The sequence below is a fragment of the Tenrec ecaudatus genome, chromosome 18 (genome assembly GCF_050624435.1).
Source record: "Tenrec ecaudatus isolate mTenEca1 chromosome 18, mTenEca1.hap1, whole genome shotgun sequence".
NCBI lineage: Eukaryota > Metazoa > Chordata > Mammalia > Afrosoricida > Tenrecidae > Tenrec > Tenrec ecaudatus.
In genome coordinates, this window is record NC_134547.1 from 47,809,717 (window position 1) to 47,827,856 (window position 18,140).

General features: G+C 55.8%; 1 protein-coding gene across 4 annotated transcripts in view; it reads left to right on the forward strand.

Annotated features, from left to right (window-relative positions):
• Positions 1-18,140, forward strand: part of NLRC5 (NLR family CARD domain containing 5) — a 98,590-nt gene that overhangs the window by 25,980 nt on the left and 54,470 nt on the right. For 3 of the 4 annotated variants that reach the window (XM_075536346.1, XM_075536348.1, XM_075536349.1), the window contains exons 2-13: positions 3,147-3,348; positions 3,705-4,020; positions 4,518-4,577; positions 5,827-5,910; positions 7,210-8,851; positions 10,038-10,121; positions 10,243-10,326; positions 11,609-11,692; positions 11,813-11,902; positions 13,938-13,997; positions 15,405-15,470; positions 16,507-16,590. In XM_075536346.1, coding sequence (XP_075392461.1) covers positions 3,717-4,020; positions 4,518-4,577; positions 5,827-5,910; positions 7,210-8,851; positions 10,038-10,121; positions 10,243-10,326; positions 11,609-11,692; positions 11,813-11,902; positions 13,938-13,997; positions 15,405-15,470; positions 16,507-16,590 — 2,642 coding nt within the window. In that variant the 5' untranslated portion in view covers positions 3,147-3,348; positions 3,705-3,716. The remainder of the gene's footprint in view (positions 1-3,146; positions 3,349-3,704; positions 4,021-4,517; positions 4,578-5,826; positions 5,911-7,209; positions 8,852-10,037; positions 10,122-10,242; positions 10,327-11,608; positions 11,693-11,812; positions 11,903-13,937; positions 13,998-15,404; positions 15,471-16,506; positions 16,591-18,140) is intronic. The other variant, XM_075536347.1, reaches the window with a different exon arrangement.

Genomic DNA, 18,140 nt, shown 5'->3' on the forward strand with positions numbered 1-18,140 from the left:
GAGTGTCTCTCAGGGAGTCAGCGTCGAGAGTGTTTCCCGCCTCCAAGGAGGAAATACAGGAGCTCCCAGAATCCTCAGGAGAAGGTCATGCCCACGCAGAAGCCTCGTTGATTATATCCTGATTGACAGGTTCCACCCCTTCACTCTTAATTGACACCTCAAATTAACACCAGATTATGTAACTACCACACCTCTCTACTTCACCAAGTGTGATATCCTTTTACAGGCACTGCCTCTGCTGATGACATGTCCAAAGTACCTGAGACAAAGTCTCACCATGTTTGCTTCTAAGGCAAATGTACTGGCCTCGGGGGCAATGACTCTTGGTTCTAATCCTGGCTCTTCCATGATCTGGCTGTATGACCTTGGACACATCCCTTATCCTCCCTGGGACTTGATTTCTTCAGCTGTTCCATGGGGGTGTTGAGCCTTGCCTACCCCAGAAGATCATAGGGGTAAGCATGTCTGTGTTAGTCCGGGTAAGCTAGAGAAACAAATCCATAGAAACTCACATGTGTATAAGAGAGAGGTTTATATAAAGAGTAAGTGTACATTACCAAAGTATCCCAACCCAGTCCATCCCAAGCCCAAAAGTCTAATATTAGCCCATATGTCTGACACCAATGTATAAAGTCCTCTTCAGATTCACAAAACACATGCAACAAGGCCCAATGCAGGAGGCCACAGGCCGGTGGGTAGAAAGTCTTTGGATCCAGTGGCGTTGTAAGCATCTTAGCGCTGGCAGGCTTTCCATGTGGCTTCTCCAGGTCCAGGGCTCTGGCTGTATCAGGGTAGGTCCATGTGTCTTCTCAGGGATTTCTCGCAGCGAGTCAGCCTTGTCAGTAGAAAATCTCCAAGGAGCAGTGAGAGAGAGTCTCTCCTGACTCCAAGGAAGAAATCCAGGAATTCCCAGAATCCTTAAGGGAAGGCTATGCCCACATAGAGGCTTCATTAGCTGCATCCTGATTGACAGCCTAGACTCCACCCCTACACTCTTAATCTTCAATTTGACATCAGATATGTAACTACCACAATGTCTTATGGATTCTAAAGTTCTCTATCTGACCTGTTGCTTTTAGTCCAGCTGAGGAGGGGTGACCATAAGAGCTAGGGACATGTGTCCAGAAGGGTCCTACTAGGAACCAAAGGAGAAGCAGAGTTCTGAGCCCCCAAGACCCACTGTCTCATGCCCAACCTCGAGGCAGTGACCAGACTGGCTCCTGGGTGGTCCCCTACCCTTCTCAGGGTTTGCAGTCGAGTTGCCTGGGTTGTGAAGATTAGATGAGCACCTAGGGTACGGGGTGCTCTGGGGAGCACTCAGCTACTCTCCAGAGAGTGATTTCATTCAAGTGGTGGCTCATGCAGTTGTAGACTCTGGAAAGTCCCAAGTCTGACTCAGACTTGAGGCTTCAGTTGACTCATAAGGTTGCAGCAACTGGTGACTTCAAAACTGACCAGATGACAGGCTGCTGACTCGTGGGACTGTGAAAGCTATCAAATACCAAACCACACCGAGCAGGTGGCAGGTTGCAGGCTTACATGCCAAGGACTAGTAGTCAGATGTGAATTGGATGCAAGAATGAGTCTTTACTAGAATATGCATTTGTGTCCTGGAGGCCGGACACGTCCCCATCTTCAACCCAGGGAAACAACGCTTTCCACTGATTGCCTGCTCATCTCCAAACTCATAATGGAGGAGATGACACTGTATTAGATTATGTTATGGAACAGCCATCAGACCCACGTTGGCCAAACAAACCACTGAGAATCTTAGCCCTGCCAAGTTGGCACAGCATTAAGCATGGCACAGCATGAATAACTGTATGCAAGAGTACCTGACACAAAGCAAGTTCTAAGTATTTTTACTATTGTTAAGGAAATACAGCTGCATGGGGAAAGATGTATAAAATACTGCACTGTATGGATGGACCATCATTTAACCAATCCAGAGTCTTGGACACTTCGGTGACCCCATCTTTAAATATTATACATATTCTGGCAGTGAACATCATTGCGATTCGAATTTTTATGTAAATTCCTCATTGCTTGCCACGAGTAGAATGCTAGAGATAGAAATGCTGGCTCAAGGACCTGCCCACTTTAGCCATTGGTTATGCAAATATGTATGTAAGAGAATGCCGTCTGTCTGTACCCGCCCCCCCCCCATCAGCAAGTTGTTGGGAATTCCAGCTCTAAAAAGGGGAGGCGTGCCTGAGCAAGGACAGGGAGCTAGCTGGTTTGGATTAGCTAGGGTTACACTTCCCCGTGGGTCACGGAAAGTCCTAAGCAATGGTTGTACCAAGACGGAAGTGTGGCCCCCTTTCACGTATGAGAAAGGCAGGGTCAGGGGGACAACTGGACCTGATGGCGATTACACAACTCATTTTAAAATCGATTTAACCATGGGGGTGGGGGCGGGGGAGAAAGTATTCTAAAACTGGTTGTGGTAATGATTGCGCAACCCTTCTTGATATGAGTGAGCTATTGAATTGTGCGTTGTGTGGATTAAGTGCCAATAAAATGATTTTTAAAAAGGAAGATGGAAACAATGGATAGATAAGCACGGCCCAAGTGCATCATCCCAGACGACACGGTGTTTAACAATAATGGGGAGTTGATGCAACGCCTCCCGACACGGATGACATAAGGGGTCACTGTGCTGAGCAAAATGAGAGCATCACAAAGGACCAGCATGTATGAGACCACCGTGAGAAAGGAAGTAAAAATGCAGAAAAGGCTAAATTAAGGGAAAAGAAATCAATGCAGGGCCACTGTTCTCCCCACCTGCCTCGACACTGGTTTCCATCCCACAGGCCACCACGTGGCTGTGGCTGTGGTTGCGGTTGTGGGGGGCTGGCGACTCGGCTCCCACCCACAGGGGCCCGTGCACAACAGAAGGAAGCACAGCTGGTCCTGCCCCCTCCTCACGATGGTGTCAGGTGTGAGCCCCTCGTACCAGCCACCGCGTCAAGCTCTCTTCCTGTTTTGCTCTGCCCTCTCCTTTACCGAGTCCGAGCCCTGCTCCAGAGAGGAGGCTCTGCTGACGGCATGTCCAAATTACATGAGATGACCTCTCCCCAGCGTGACTTCTAAGGAGCCTTCTGGAGGGACTTCTTCCAAGACAGACTTGTTTGTTCTTTTGGCAGTCCGTGGGACTTCCGGCATTCTTCCCCCGTGCCACCATCCAGATGGACCACCGCAGCTGCCCAGAGCGTACCATTGCGCCGACTTCCAGCCAACAAGACGCGGGGGATGGGAAACATTTCCACAGCCGTGCCCTTGGCCAAAGCCTATCACCCCGCCACCTCTAACTGAAAAGGAGGCTCAGAGAGAGCATCTTGAGTCCAGGTAACTGGGGGTCCATACTCAGGGGCTCTTTTGCTAAGGAAGAAGGTTGAGAACAGATGTGGGGGACTGCTCGTTTCTGTCCCGAGGCTAGCTCAGGCTAGAAAGAGCACAGGAGAGTGTCTGGGAACCAGAACGATCGAAACATGCTCAGGGGACCCTCAAGGGGGTGGCCTGGGCCAGAGTCAGAGAGCAGGTGCACAGATACGGAACGGGAAGGTGGAAGCAGCACACCCGCCCAGGGCTGGGTCCCCTAACTCACCTGACTCCTGGCTCAGCTTCCTCCAAGTGCATCTGCCTCCCACCCCCCACCCCCACCCCCAGCACACTCACCCCAACCCACCCCCCTGTTCCCACAGAGCCAGCTCCTCATGGACCTCCTCAACCTGCAGCTGGGCACCAGCAATCTGTTCAGCTCGGTGGTGACGCTGCTCGGCAAACATGCAGAATGGTTGAATGCAAAGGTCAAGTTCTTCGTCCCCCATGTGGACCTGGGCCCCAGGAACGAGAGCCCAGACCCTGCCCAGCACGTCGTCCGGCAGCTCAGCAGGCTCTCCGCCCAAGGCCTGGACACATGGCAGGCGTTCGTCCACTGTGTGTGCATGGAACTGGACGTGCCGCTGGAGCTGGAGGTGCCGCTGCTGAGCACCTGGGGACACGAAGACAACCAGGGAGGTACGAGAGGCCCTGAGCCCCAGCCCAGGCCCTGGGTCATCATCGGAAGCCAAGGCAGGCCCATGGCGGGGTGGGGGCAAGGACCCTCTAGAGTCCCACCAAGAGGAACAGAAGGGGCAAAGAGCTGAGGATGGACCCGGGGGGCTTGGCCCCAGCTTGCCCTGCCTCAGTTGCCCCAGGAGAGGAAGGACTACATGCCTCCTCCCAGCCAGCACATTCCAACTAGCCCATCATGCCCAAGATGTTCTTTTAACAATGTGAACAGAAGCAGTCCACGGGCGAGGCCTTTGACTCCATCCATTGGGGGCAGGGGCCTGTTACTTCCATTCCGCCCGGTGGGCATTGACTGCCGTCTGCTGTTGGCATAGCATTGAGGGCGTACACATACACACACACACCCCTGCCCTGAAGCCTCGTCTCCACAGTGCTAACCTGGCCCGCTGTCTCCCAGCATGCCTCACAACTCACTGTGGCACATGGTGCCCCCTCTCTCTCAGGGATCCCCCACCATCATGGATCTCTCGAGGAAAGCTGCCCTGAATCTCAGTGCCGCCATGGTGAGATCTGGGGGACAGGGAGGAACAAGAGGGGGTGAGCACTGTAACAGCGCCCCCTCAGACCTGGAAGAGGCCTGGAAGGGGGGGCTCAGCCACTGTCCACCCAGCCAGTTACCCCTGCCCCTCTCCCCTCACCACATAGCCTCTATCTCTTCCTATTCTCTGTCCTGACACCTGTCCCCAGCAGCGAAACCTTCTGTTTCCCAGTCTGCTTTCACTGGGGGTGGTTTCTCACTTCTCTGTCCCCACAGCCTGGGGGCCTCATGCTCCCAGCCCAGCTGGATTCCTCTCGGGGCACCCCCTCTGTGGATCTGGGGGCGGTGTGTTCTGACGGTGCATGGCAGGGTCAGGAGTCAGCGGTGACCAACCCCCTGGCTCCTGGGCCACAGTGTGCCCCCAGAGCCTGAATTCCTGGAGAAGGAGTGACTTCACCAGCTTTTATGGAAGACCCCGCTCGGTGATCACAAATCAAGGCTCCTGCCCCGGCGGTCCTACTGCCTCTGGCCCTGAGCCCTGAGCACTAACCAGGCCTGACTCATCCTCAGCCCGTGAGCCCCAGAACCCTGAAACAATCTCAGACTGGGGCCAGCACCCCTTTGGAGCCTCCAAGCCTGCCCACCATCCAGGGGCAAAACAGGGACCACATAGCTGTGCGGGGCTGTCAGTCAGTGGTGCCCAGCGAGACGAGAGGCCTGTGCCCTGCTTAAAATTCTGCTACCAGCCTCTTTCGGTCCTGCCCACCGTCCTTCCTCTTGCCCCTTCTGTCTTTCTTACTTGCCCAACCTCAGCCAGGACGCCCTTCAGAGGCTCTCAGAGCCCCTTCTGCATAAGCTACCCCCGGTGCATGCTGGGTGTTACGGTGTGCAGGTGCCCTGGCAGGGGAGGACGGGGGCATTTGGCCACGGCCTTTCAGAGTGTCCCTTCCACAGCCCACGGAGGCCCCCGCCAAGTGTGGTGCTTCTCCGGTGGAAAAGAGCCTGGGTACTAGGAAGCTGTTGGCTGGGGGCCTTGCTGCTTAAACCCTCGCCTGGGAAACCCGCAGGTCCAGACCCCTCGGCCCTGCTGGCCTGGGACCTGCCAGTCAACAGAGGCGGATTTACGTGTAGCCTTTGCCCACCGCCCACCTTCTCCCAGTTCTGGATGTAGATCCACGGGTTGGGCTGGCTCCTTTTGAGGCACAGAGCTGCTCCCAGGTGCTGGTGTGGCTCATCTCCAGCCCCCAGCCCCCAGCCCCCTGTTCTCTCTGCAGGCCTCAAGAGGCCACATCAGAGCTGTGAGTCCTCGCCCCGCAGGAAGAAGCAGTACAAGGAACAGCAGCTGGGTGAGCACCAAGGTGGGGACGAGCCGCCCCTTGAGACTGGGTGACCTCAGGGCCAGAGCATGGCTCCTGGGGGCTGTCCAAAGGGCTGGTGACCTTTGTCTTCTGAGCATACAGGAGACAGGGATTGGGGAGCCTGAGTGGGCAGAGGAGAGGGCTGGGCTGGCAGGAAGCCCACTCAACCCACAAGGCCTGTGGAATGGGGCTTCTCCAGAAGTGACTCAGCAGAAGTTGCTAAAAGGAACTCATTCCCCAGGCTGCTCCAGGGAGGCACGCTATTATCAGGGTCGAGGGAGTCCCAGGAGAGTGACCAATATGGTCTCAGGCCTGGGCCAGGCGAGGGTAGAGAGTGATGAGGGACGTAGGGTCTGCTGGGGACTGGCCAGGCCAGTGGGCACAGAGAAGATAGACGTTGTCCCCATCCCATCTGGTCCTCCCTCTAAGTGTTCACGCGTGGACAGAGGAGTCACAGCTATAGGAAACAGGCCATTGTCCCAGTGTCCCCCAGCACTGTCCCCTTGGCCACCACCCAATGCCCCTGCCATTAAGAGATCCACACTCAGAATGGCAGGGGTGCTTGAGCCATGCTCCAGCTCTGAGGACCTGATGGGCCAGTGCTTGAGTCACCGGGTTGTGGCTGCCTTGTATGTCACCACAGGGCACCAGGGAGGGATGGCGGGGTTCAGGTATCACCTAAGAGCTTCTTCCAATGAGCTGCTTGCATAGGAGGTGCCCGAATTTCTCCCCCACACCTCATCTTCTGGGAAACTTTAAACATGTGCCATTTTTGCAAGGCAAATTGAGCCACGAATCACATGTCCACCTTCCATCTTCAGGTTCAAATGGCCAGTGGAGCTGGTGGCTTGGTCCCCTGCTGGGATTCTGCAGAGAAGTCCCCCCCCCTGTGCTGTGCTTCTGCACCACCCTCCCCACCCCTTATGCCTGACCCTTGATGGGTGTGTTAGGCAGGTGCTCTAGAGAAATAAAACCAGGACACTTATGATTAGATAGATAGATAGATAACCAGCCTCAAGCTCAAGTACACACCAGCAGCATGGCGAAGCAGGTCTTGAAGGAACCTCAAGCTCTAGTGATACGATCCACCGGTTGGCTGTCCCACAGGTAGTGTAGCTCACAAGCGGGAGAGAGGTGGGCCTTGCCGAGCCATTTATCTCTTTGTCTTCCAATCAAACTGTGACCTGATTAATCCCACAAGTTCCTATTGGCCAGGTTGACACAATAAGCCTACCTATGACAATGGAGTTTGGGGTGGGGGGGTAAGGAGATGTCCTCATGCCACCTCCCTCCCCACAGAGTTTGCCAGGCCATACCTGCAGCTCCTGCGGACCTCCACCCAGCAGCACTATGACAACGAGCACCCCAGGCCTGGACAGCCCCTCTCCTTCCACGTGGCCCCAATCCTACAGCAGAGCCGGGTCCCAGCACCTTTAGATACCCAGGAGCAGGCCATCATGGGGGACCTCGTGGCAGAAGATGGCATCCGGGACCTCTTCCACACCAGCTCGGGGAAGGGCCGAAGGGTCACAGTGGTCCTGGGGAAGGCAGGCATGGGCAAGACCACACTGGCGCACTGGCTTTGCCGGAAGTGGGCTGGTGGGCAGCTGGAGCGCTTTGAGGCCCTGTTCCTCTTCGAATTCCGCCAGCTCAACCAGATCTCAGGTCCCTTGACACTGCCGCAGCTCCTCTTTGACCAAGGCCCGAGGCCCGAGTCGCGGGCCGACATCGTCTTCCAGTACCTGCAGGAGCATGCATCCCGGGTCTTGCTCATCTTCGACGGGCTGGACGAGGCCCTCTGGACCTGCCCCCCCAGGAAGATGGAAGACCCCGACGCTCCCCTCCCTGCCTTCACCCTCTTCTCCGGCCTCTGCAATGGGACCCTTCTCCCCGGCTGCTGGGTGATGGCCACCTCCCGCCCCGGAAAGCTGCCTGAGTGCCTGCCCGTGGAGGCGGCCAGGGTGCATATGTGGGGCTTTGACAGGCCCAGGGTGGAGGAGTACGTGGGCCGCTTCTTCCGGGGCCAGCCGCTGCTGCAGGCAGCAGCCATGGAGGAGGTGCGGGCAGATGGGCGCCTCTGGAGCATGTGTGCAGTCCCTGCCCTGTGCCAGGTGGCCTGCAAATGCCTCCACCATCTGCTGCCGGATGTGCCCCCAGGCCAGGCCGCCACCCTCCTCCCCACCATCACCCAGCTGTTTGTACAGAGAGTGCGCCCCCTCAGCCCCCACAAGTTCCTCCTGGGCCTCAGTGAGGTGGCCTTGCAGGGCCTGCAGGCTGGGAAGGTTGTCTTCTTGGCAGGAGACATTTCTCCTTCCATGTTGGCCTTTGGGGCAACCCACAGCCTGCTGACTTCCTTCAGTGTCCGCACAGGCCCCAGGGGCCACCAGACAGGCTATGCCTTCGCTCACCTCAGCCTGCAGGAGTTCCTCGCAGCCCTGCAGCTGATGGTCAGCCCCCAGGTGGACAAAGACTCACTCTCTGGCTACATCACCCTCCATTCCCACTGGACTCTTCGGACCAATGCCAGCTTGGGTCTCCTGGACCACCTGCCCACGTTCCTGGCAGGGTTAGCATCCTCTGCATGCCGGCCCTTCCTCGGCAGCCTGGCACAGCAGGGCGGCGAGGCAGTGGCGGCCAAGCAGACCGCTGTTGTGCAGACGCTGATGAAGCTGACCACCCGCAGGCTCAGGGCCCCAAAGTTTATGCAGCTATGCCACTGTGTGGGCGAGACCCAGGAGCCAGAGCTGGCCCGACTCGCTGCCCAAAACCTCCCCTGCCCACTGGCCTTCCACAATCTCCCACTGACCTATACTGACCTGGCCGCCTTGGCCAATATCTTGAGCTACAGGGATGCCCCCATCCACCTGGACTTTGAGGGCTGCCCCCTGGAGCCCCACTGCCCAGAGGCCCTCGTGGGCTGTGAGCAGGTGGAGCATCTCAGGTGAGAGGAAGGTCTACTCCATGTGGTCTGCTGGGGGATGGGGCACCTGGAAAGGTGGGGATGTGGGGGCAGCGGCCCGAGCAGACCCTGCAGAGGGAGGCTGGGTAGGAAGATTGACTATCAGAACCGAAGAGGCACAAGCTTAGGGCATGAATAGGGAGCCCCATCCCCTCACAGGTTTTGAGGTCCAGCTGGAGTCTCTTGCCCCCGCTGGTGCTGACCCGGGCTGTACTGCTCGAGGCTGTTGAGCTTGGTGCAGGGTCGGCACCTCTCCTCTCCCATTGCAGAGAGGACTCCGTCTTACTCCCCGGGTGTTGTGAGAAAGGGTCGAGAGACAAGCTCTTCTTAGCCCAGGGCCTGGCATGGGATGAAGTTTCAATGCACGTCTTAACTTGGCAAAGACTGTGTCAGTACACAGGGGATACCACCTCCCCCCCACACCCCACACCCCCCGTCTCCACATAGAGTGCCTTTAACCACCGAGAAGTTCTTTCCTCTCTTTGGCACCAGACTCCCAAGCAGGGTAGGGTGGTGCTGCCATGTGGTCAGGCAGGGACCCATCTCCTGGCCATCATCTCCTGCAGCCTCCTGACCTGCATGGTGAGCCCAGGACAGGGCTTACCTGTGCTCTGGCATGGGGGCGGGGAACGAGGGAACATGGCAGAGACGTGACCAGTGGATGAAAGCTCAGATCACAGCCACTGATCCCATTGGTGGGGACGAGCTCCCGTGGCCACGGGGGGCTACGCAGAGGGCTGGGAAACGTCATGTTTGGGCGAGGAACTGGGTTCCCCCTTCTAGTGCTTTCTCTGAGGATGGGGGGCTTTGGATGCACCCACTGGGCAGGCAGGTCCCCAGGTGGCACGGATGGTTCACACTCAACTATGAAGCTCAAGGCTGGCAGTTTCACCCACCCAGTGGGGCGGCGGAAGAAAGCTCTGGCCGCCTGTCCCTGTCCCTGACACACACTGTCGAGATGCCCTGGGCAGCGGCTCTGCCTGGTCGCACATGGCGTCACCGGCTGAGTGGCAGCGCACTGGGTTTTGTGGTCTGGCCATCTAGGTGTCTATGACTGTTATAACGAAAGTATGGAGAGGAGGGTGTGGGGACAACATCAGAGGGCCCCGTCTGTCCTGGGTGCCCTGCCCAGCACTGACCGACTGCCCCTCGCCTCTCCCCGTGGCAGCTTTCAGAGCAGGAAGTGTGGGGACTCTTTTGCTGAAGCTCTTTCCAGGAGCCTGCCAAAGATGAAGGGCCTGCGGAAGCTGGGGTGAGCCTGGGCTTGTGACCAAGGGGGTCTTCAGCCGGGAAGCTTGGCCTTCCCCTCCCTCCTCTCTACCCTGCCCTGACCCCTCTCCCAACCCTTGCCACCATTGTTGTTCCCTGCGCAGGTTTACTGGAAGTAGGATCACTCCCAAAGGCCTCGGCCACCTGCTGGAGGCTCTGGCCCTCTGTCCACAGCTGGAGGAGCTCAGGTGCGTGATTGCCAGGAGTCCCCGGCTGCGGAGGGGACACACCCCAGGTCACCCTTTGGGCCTGCGCTGCGCTGTGCGCATCCCCCATTGGGGACTGGCAAGTAGGTGTTCTGAGAGAGGAGGAGAGGGAGTCTCTGCCTTGGACCTGGTGGGAATGACTCCAACCCCCACCCCAGGGAGCTCCCCGAGCAGCAGTTTTTATATGTAGTGATTTGGGGTGGGGGGACCTTGGAGAAGCATAGGTCTTGAGCCTCCCGCCCTCTTTCTGTGACCCTGGGAGAAAGGAGACTACGTAGGCGAGGGTCAGATGCCTCGGGTACATTTGAACACCTGAAAGGCATGCCTTCACTTTGCTGTCGGCGTGTGCCCGCCAAAGAGCACACACCTACTCAGGTGTGCATCCCCCCACAGGCACAGGCACAGGTGTGTGCTGGCCTAGCGCTCGCATGTACACACACACACACACACACACACACCTAGATCAACACCTGGATGGGCTGCAGACACTCACCAGCTCAAGCACATACCCTCTGGTCCTCTGTCTCAGACTGACCACGGATCCTCCCCAGCAAGTCACAGGCAGGGCCACGACCAGCTAAAATGACACTCTTGCAGGACTTACAAAAAGTGCCCCTTCGCCCAGGCAGAGGCAGCTTGGCATGAGGGAGTGTGAGCTGGACCACAGCTCCTACCATCCCCTCTCCTGGGTGTCATTGGGCAGCACTGATGCTGGCCAGGACACAGTAGGTAGGGCAGAGAGAGCTTGTTGGCACTGGCTTTTCTTTCTTGATTGCTGAGAGCCCTTGAATCTCCCCCCCCCCCATCACCCGGCCATGGGTCTCTGTCCTCTACAGAGCCAGCAGCCACCTGCTCTCTTCCCCCGCCAGACAGGACCCAGTCAGGGCGAGAGAGTGGACCCCAGTGGACAGGTGGGGCAGGTAGGCTCAGCAAGACATGTGCTGGGCCTGCAGAGTCAGGGCTGGTGCTGAGGCTGGAAGCTACCCAGTCTCCAGACTGTCTCATCCTCTGGGGACCAAAGAGCATCCCCCAGACATACATCCTGGGAGCAGGGTGCTCAGATACACTCAGATACAGGGTGCTCAGATACAGTGGATCTCTTGGGCCACCAAGCAGAAGCTTGCCCGCCCTACCCCCAAACACACACAGGGGCTGACTCGGGACAGGAGTGAGGTCCACAGAGGGCCTCTCCAGGGACCAGGCCTGTCTTGTGTTTGCTGCATGAGGTTTGCAGGGCTGAGAGCAAGCCTTGGTCTCCCTGCAGTTTGCAGAACAATCACCTGAAGGACCGGGAGGTGCTGGATGTCGTGCGGCTGCTCCCTGGACTGCCCAGGCTCCAGAGGCTTGAGTAAGAGGCCTCCCCACTCCCACCCCCCACTCCCTGTCCTCAAGGCTGGCCCTGTTCCCTGCCACACTGGGACCCACGGGGTGGGACTTCTCTCCTGCTAACCTTGCCACTATCCTGCAGCCTGAGCCGCAATATCATCTCCGAGTCCAGCCTCCTCAGCTTGATCAAGGTGGTGGTCATGTGTCCAGCCATCAGGATGCTGCAGGCCGGGTGAGCAGACGGCTCCTGACCATTAGGGTCTGTGAAAGGCAGGGAAGGAGTGGAGGGGAAGATGCGCGTTGTCTGCAGATTCCCCAGAGCAGGACTGACTCTTCTGGACTCCCAGCTGGTGACAGAATGGGTTACACATCAGGTTGCTACCTCAAGGTCGGCAGTTTGAAACCACCAGCTGCTCAGCAGGAGAAAAAATGAGGCTTCCTACTCCCACAGAAAGTGACAGCCTCAGAAATCCACATGGGTGGTTCCCCTCCATCCTCTAGGGACCCTCTGAGTCAGAATGGACTCCAGGGCCATGAGTTTTGTTGTTTTGTTTTGTTTTAACTTCATCGCCTAACTGAGGCAGAGAACCTAGTGAATCAATAGTGGATGGATGGATGGATGGATGGATGGATGGATGGATGGATGGATGGATGGATGGATGATCTTTCAGACATCCTCAAAGTACAGCCTGCGGGCAACATGTGACGCACCAAGGACATTTATCCAGTCCTCCAGGTGGTTTTGCCCCGTTTGGTTTTTTTACTTCAAAATAAGATATGTGCAATGTGCATAGAAATTTGTTAATAGTTTTATTTTAAACTATAGTCCGGCCCTCCCACGGGTCTGAGGGACAGTGAGCTGGCCCCCTGTTTTAAAAGTTTGAGGACCCCTGATCTACATACACAGGTGTAGTCAAAGGAATTCCGAGCCACGCGTTGCTCTCCGTGGTGCTGAGCCAGATTTGTCTATTTCAGTGGTTCTTAACCTTCCTCATGCCAAATGACCCTTTCATAGAGTTCCTCATGTTGTGGTGACCCCCAACCATAACATTATTTTCATTGCTACTGCATAACTGTCATTTTGCTACTGTTGTGAATCGTAATGTAAATATCTGATATGCAGGATGTATTTTCATTGTTACAAATTGAACATAATTAAACATAATTAAAGCATAGTGATTACCTATATACTCGTGTATAAGCCGAGTTTTTCTTCTTTTTAAAAATAATTTTATTGGAGGCTCATGCAATTCTTATCACAATCCATACATACATCCATTGTGTCAAGCACGTTTTTATATTTGTTGCCATCATCATTCTCAAAACATTTACTTTCTACTTGAGCCCTTAATATCAGCTCCTCCTTTTTCCTCTTCTCTCCCTTCTCCCCCCTCCCTCATGAATCCTTTATAATTCATAAATTATTATTTTGTCATATCTTACACTGTCTGACATCTCCCTTCACCCACTTTTCTGTTGTCCATCCCCCAGGGAGGAGGTTATATGTAGATACTTGTAATCTGTTCCCCCTTTCTACCCCACCTTCCCTCCACCCTCCAGGTATCACCACTCTCACCACTGGTCCTGAAGGGATCATCTGTCCTGGATTCCCTGTGTTTCCAGTTCCTATCTGTACCAGTGCACATCCTCTGGTCTAGCCATATTTGTAAGGTAGAATTAGTATCATGATAGTGGGGTTGGGGAGGAAGCATTTAAGAACTAGAGGAAAGTTACATGTTTCATCCTTCCTACCCTGCACCCTGACTAAGCTGAGTTTTTCAGTACATTTTAAATGCATTTTTTGTGGTAAAATTAGGTGCCTTGGCTGATATTCGGGTCAGCTTATACTCGAGTATATATGGTAATCACAAAACAATATGTAATTATATATTGTGAAATACTTATGTGTTTTCTGATGGTCTTCACAGGCAACCCCTGTGAAAGGGTTGTTCGACAACCCACCCCCCCAAGGGGTCGCGACCCACAGGTTGAGAACCACTGGTCTATTTGCGCCCTGGAGTCTCGCTCCCATGAAAACTCATATTGTGCTTAATTTGTCTTGATCTTTCTTGTGAAACACTGTCCTGCATTTTAGAATGCTCATTTGGAATTCATCATAGTCCTGGTTTTACCTATCTCACTTGGAGCCCGTCCGTTTGGGTGTTTCTGTAGACATTTGGGGCGGGGAGGGGAGGGTGCTGTGTGCAGGTGGGGTGAGGCCTTGGCCCGCAGTCCAAGGGTGTCATGCTTTGGTGTCTGCCCTGCAGGCCAGAGGCGCTCATCCTCCTTTTCTCCCCATTCCTGGAGACACCCGCAGAGCTGCACGGGTAAGACGCCAGGGACGGGGAGGCTCTGGGACCATCCTGAGATGCCATCGGAGCTCAGGCAGCTTGGAGGGGCTGGGGAAGAGACCTAGGCATAGAGCTGCAGGGTGGGAATGGACCTAAGCAAAGAGCTACTACTCAGAGTTGACGAAGGACTTCAGCTTTCCTGCTGGGTCTGGAAATAAGAGGAAGCCTCTGCTAGACTGGACCCGTTCTGTGGGGGAGACCTCTGCCGGCAGAGAGCAAGGCCAATTGTGCCTACACCCCGCGCTAGCTCTGCGAATTAAAAGCATGGCTGCGTTCAGTGTGCCTGAGCCAAAGCTGCCACGCAGGTGGCGTGGCACAGCTGTTCCAGCTGTCTGAGGGGGTTTGGTGGGGAATCACCTGGCTGTTATCAAAGGTTGCCAATCAACCCCTCTAGCATCTCCATGGGACCAAAAATAAATAAACAAGAGCCAGTAATATGCTCCCATAAAGATTGCCATCCGGGAGACCTTCTGAGGCAGTTCTACTCTGCCCCATGGGGGTGAGTTAGACTCAACTCCACAACAGTAGCATTCACCCTGGTGTCCAGGCTCTTTCTTGACCTGTTCCTGCTCCTCCATCTCCCTACCTAGACCTGGTAGCACCAATGTCTCTTCCGTCTCTCTGAAACCGCAGTATCCAAGAGAGCTGCTAGCCGCATGTGGCTATTCCAGCTCGTGGACATTGTCTGTTCATCGGCTACATCTGCCACATTCCAAGGGCTCAGTGGATCCCGTAGGGGAAGGCCCGGCTAGACAGTATCTCCATCATTACTGAAGGGGAGCCTTTGAGAGCAACACTGAGACACTAGATCCCAGAAGCCTGCCTTCCCTGAGTCCCCAGTCCTCTCTTGGCTTGACCAGAAGGAATCGGGAGGCACTGTGATTTTTTTCAAAGGCTGGTTTATGGTCCCTGTCAACCGGGGTCCCAGATGGCATCTCTCCAATGGAGACCATCACGTCATAGACAACAGCAACTTCCTTTCGCTCACTGTCTACTTTGTGCCTATGCTGGGCAACTGACCACACATCATCTCATCCCGTCTCCAGCCACCCTGTGCATTAGACAGCGCCATCCCAGTTTAGGAAAGATGAAGTGGAAGCTTGCTGTGTGGGGTGGGGGGGGGGCGGGGGGATCTTATCCAAGTCCACACAGCCGTGCATGGCAGAGCTGGCATTTCAACGGAAGCTCTGTCGGGCCTCAGAGCTTTTGCTCCTGCTGCTTTGCTGACTAGCCCCACGGGCACCTGCAAACAGCTTTGGGTGCCACTCGCTCCCTGAGGGTGGGGTGGTAGGGCTTCATGCCCTGAGAAGCCAGGAGGAGAGGCCCGATCCACTAGACCCTGGACCCCTGAACCCAGGGCAATGCTTTGCTTGTTCTTGGCAGAGCCCCCGACCCACGAGGAAATGCCAGCCGGAAGGAAGAGGCACCGAGCGGAAGCTGGACCCTCAGGTAGCTCCGTGGCATCCATTGCCCTGGGAGAGGACAGTGATGGTAGAGGGCACGGTGCCCCTCCAGGGAAGGGGAGGGTACGGGAAGACAGACACAGAAAGAGAAAAGACTTGGACAGCCTCTCGAGGCTGGGATAGAAGCCTTGTGATCACCACAGCAATACGATGATAAACTCAACAATCACAACTCCTGGCCATCGAATCGAGGCTGACTCATAGCAACCCTTGTAGGGCAGGGTAGGGTAGGGCTGCCTCTGTCGGTTCCTGAGATGGTAACTCATTATGGAAGTAGAAAACCTCATCTTTCCCCCAAGAACAGTCACAGGCACTCTTTATTGAAGCCTGGTTATAGGCTGGTGTAATTGGGTTGCATGTTAGGCTGCTAACAGCAAGTTCAAATCCACTCGCTGCTGCACAGGAGAAAGACGAGGCTGTGCTTCTGTGAAGACGTCCCTTCTCAGAAGCCCTAGAAGACAGTTCTCCGATAGGGTAGCTGTGGGTCGACATGGACTCGGGGCAGCGGGTTTGGGTTGCAGGGGGATTGCTAGATGCTGGAAGGAGCCCTAGTGGCATAGTGGTTATGCTTTGGGCTGCTCACGTCCAGGTCAGCAGTTCAAGACCACCAGCCATTCCTCAGGAGACAGAGGGACTTTCTACTCTAGTAATGAGTTACAGTCTTGCCAACACCTGTGGCAGAGAGTGTGGCTCTTTGATTGAGGTCTGTGGTGGGCACGGAGCTACACGTTTCCTACCCATGACCTCATTGCCCTCCTTTGGAACGTGTTGGCAGTCCACATCATTCTTCCCATTCGATAGACGAGAAAGTCGGGGATCAGACTGGTTAAGTGCTTTGTCCAAGGTACTTACCTACTAAGAAATGGAGCTTAGTTTCTCATCCAGGTCCGTCTCTCCCAACTCCCCCAGCTCTCATGCCTGGCTTGGCCTGGCCTGGCACTCAGAGCTGGAGGGGCCATGGTGCCAATGTATGCCCTGAGCCCGCTGACTGCCACCCCACCCCCATTTCCGCCTGTCCCCAGACTCCCCCAGTGTCAGCTCCAGGTCCACCATGTGGAGACACTCTCCACCCTGCTGCGGGGTGGCCCCTGCCTGGAGGAAGTGGAGTGAGTATCTGTCTGCCCCCGCCCCAGGGCAGGCGATGGGGGGCTAGGGCAGGGTGTGCAGCAGTGGGGTGGGAGAGGCACCTCCTGCTTCCTTGGGATTTGGGGGCCCAGTCAGGTCATCACAGTAACTCCCACTTATTGAACACTTGCTCCACGTCTGGCGCTGCCAACTCCTTGACCCACCCACCCCCACCCCACCCCCCTGGGAGGTGGGTGCTACCCTGTGCATGCTGGGCATGGGAAGCAGCCAGGCAGGAGGAGGCCAGACCCCACTCAAGGCCAGGCAGTTTGGTTCCCGGCCTCCTCCGCAGGAACCACCGAGATCAGCGTAGGAGAAAGCCCCCAGCCCACCCTGCCTGGGCCTGCTTTCCAGCCCCCACCTCCTAGGACTCTCTCTCTCTTTCTTTGTCTTTCTCCCAGAGCAGGGCGGACCCAGGGAAGTTCCCATGATGCTCAACTGTTGGGCAGGCCCGGGGGGTGGGAGGTGAAGAAGGGCCCTCCGTACTCCTAACTCCTGTTCTTCTGTCCTCCCTGCTTTCACCCTCTGTCCTGGTCCAAGCCGCCCCCACCCCTCACCCGATGGCCCCATCAGCTTCCCCATGGGCCTCCTGTTTCTAGCCCGGCCCCTCCATCCAGTAGAGCAGTGGTTCTCCACCTTCCCAATGCCGCGACCCTGTCATACAGTTCCTTGTGTGGTGGAGACCCCCAACTATCACATTATTTTTGTTGCTACTTCATCACTGTGATTTTGCTACGGTGATGGATCGTCATGTCACGATCTGATTTGCAGGATGTATTTGCATTGTTACAAATTGAACATGATTAAACATAAAGCATAGTGATTCATCACAAACCAATCTGTAATTATATATTGTGAGATAGTTATGTGTTTTCCCATGGTCTTAGGTGGCCCTGTGAAAGGGTCACCAAAGGGGTCATGACCCACAGGTTGAGAATCACTGCAGAGGGACCTGTTAAAAATGCCCATCTGGTCAGGAGCCTCCACTGCCGACCCCCTTCTCTTAGAACCTTTCCAGTGGATAAAGTCCAACCCCAAAGACCCAGTGTGGTCCTAATGCCGTCTGCACCTCGGGCTCATCAGACCCACCCTCCTGCTTGGCCTTGGGTCCAGCTCCGCAGCCGGGGAAGCCACATGCGCGGTCCCTACTGCCAGGAGTGCCCTTGCTCTGCCTTTCCCCGCCCTCTTCCCTGTTGAACTTGCATTTTTCTAGCGAGTGGCCCTAACATCGTGGAAGCCTTCCCTCACCCCCAGACCAGGCCAGATGCCCCTCGAGTGCATGGCCACAGCCCCCCGGAGTTTCTCTGCTGACCACGTGTCACAACGGGAAAGGAAGGGTTGAGGGTGGGGCCTGGAAGTCAGGCTGCCTGGGTTCCAATCCCAGGTCCCCTCCTGAGCGAGTACCGTCATCATGCTGCGCCTCGCTGTCCACATTGGGGTTGCTGTGGGGACATAGGTGGAGGGGCCCCAGGGCTGTGCTGGGAAAGTAGGAAGCTCGTTTCAGTGTTTGCTGGGAGGGAGACTCATTCGT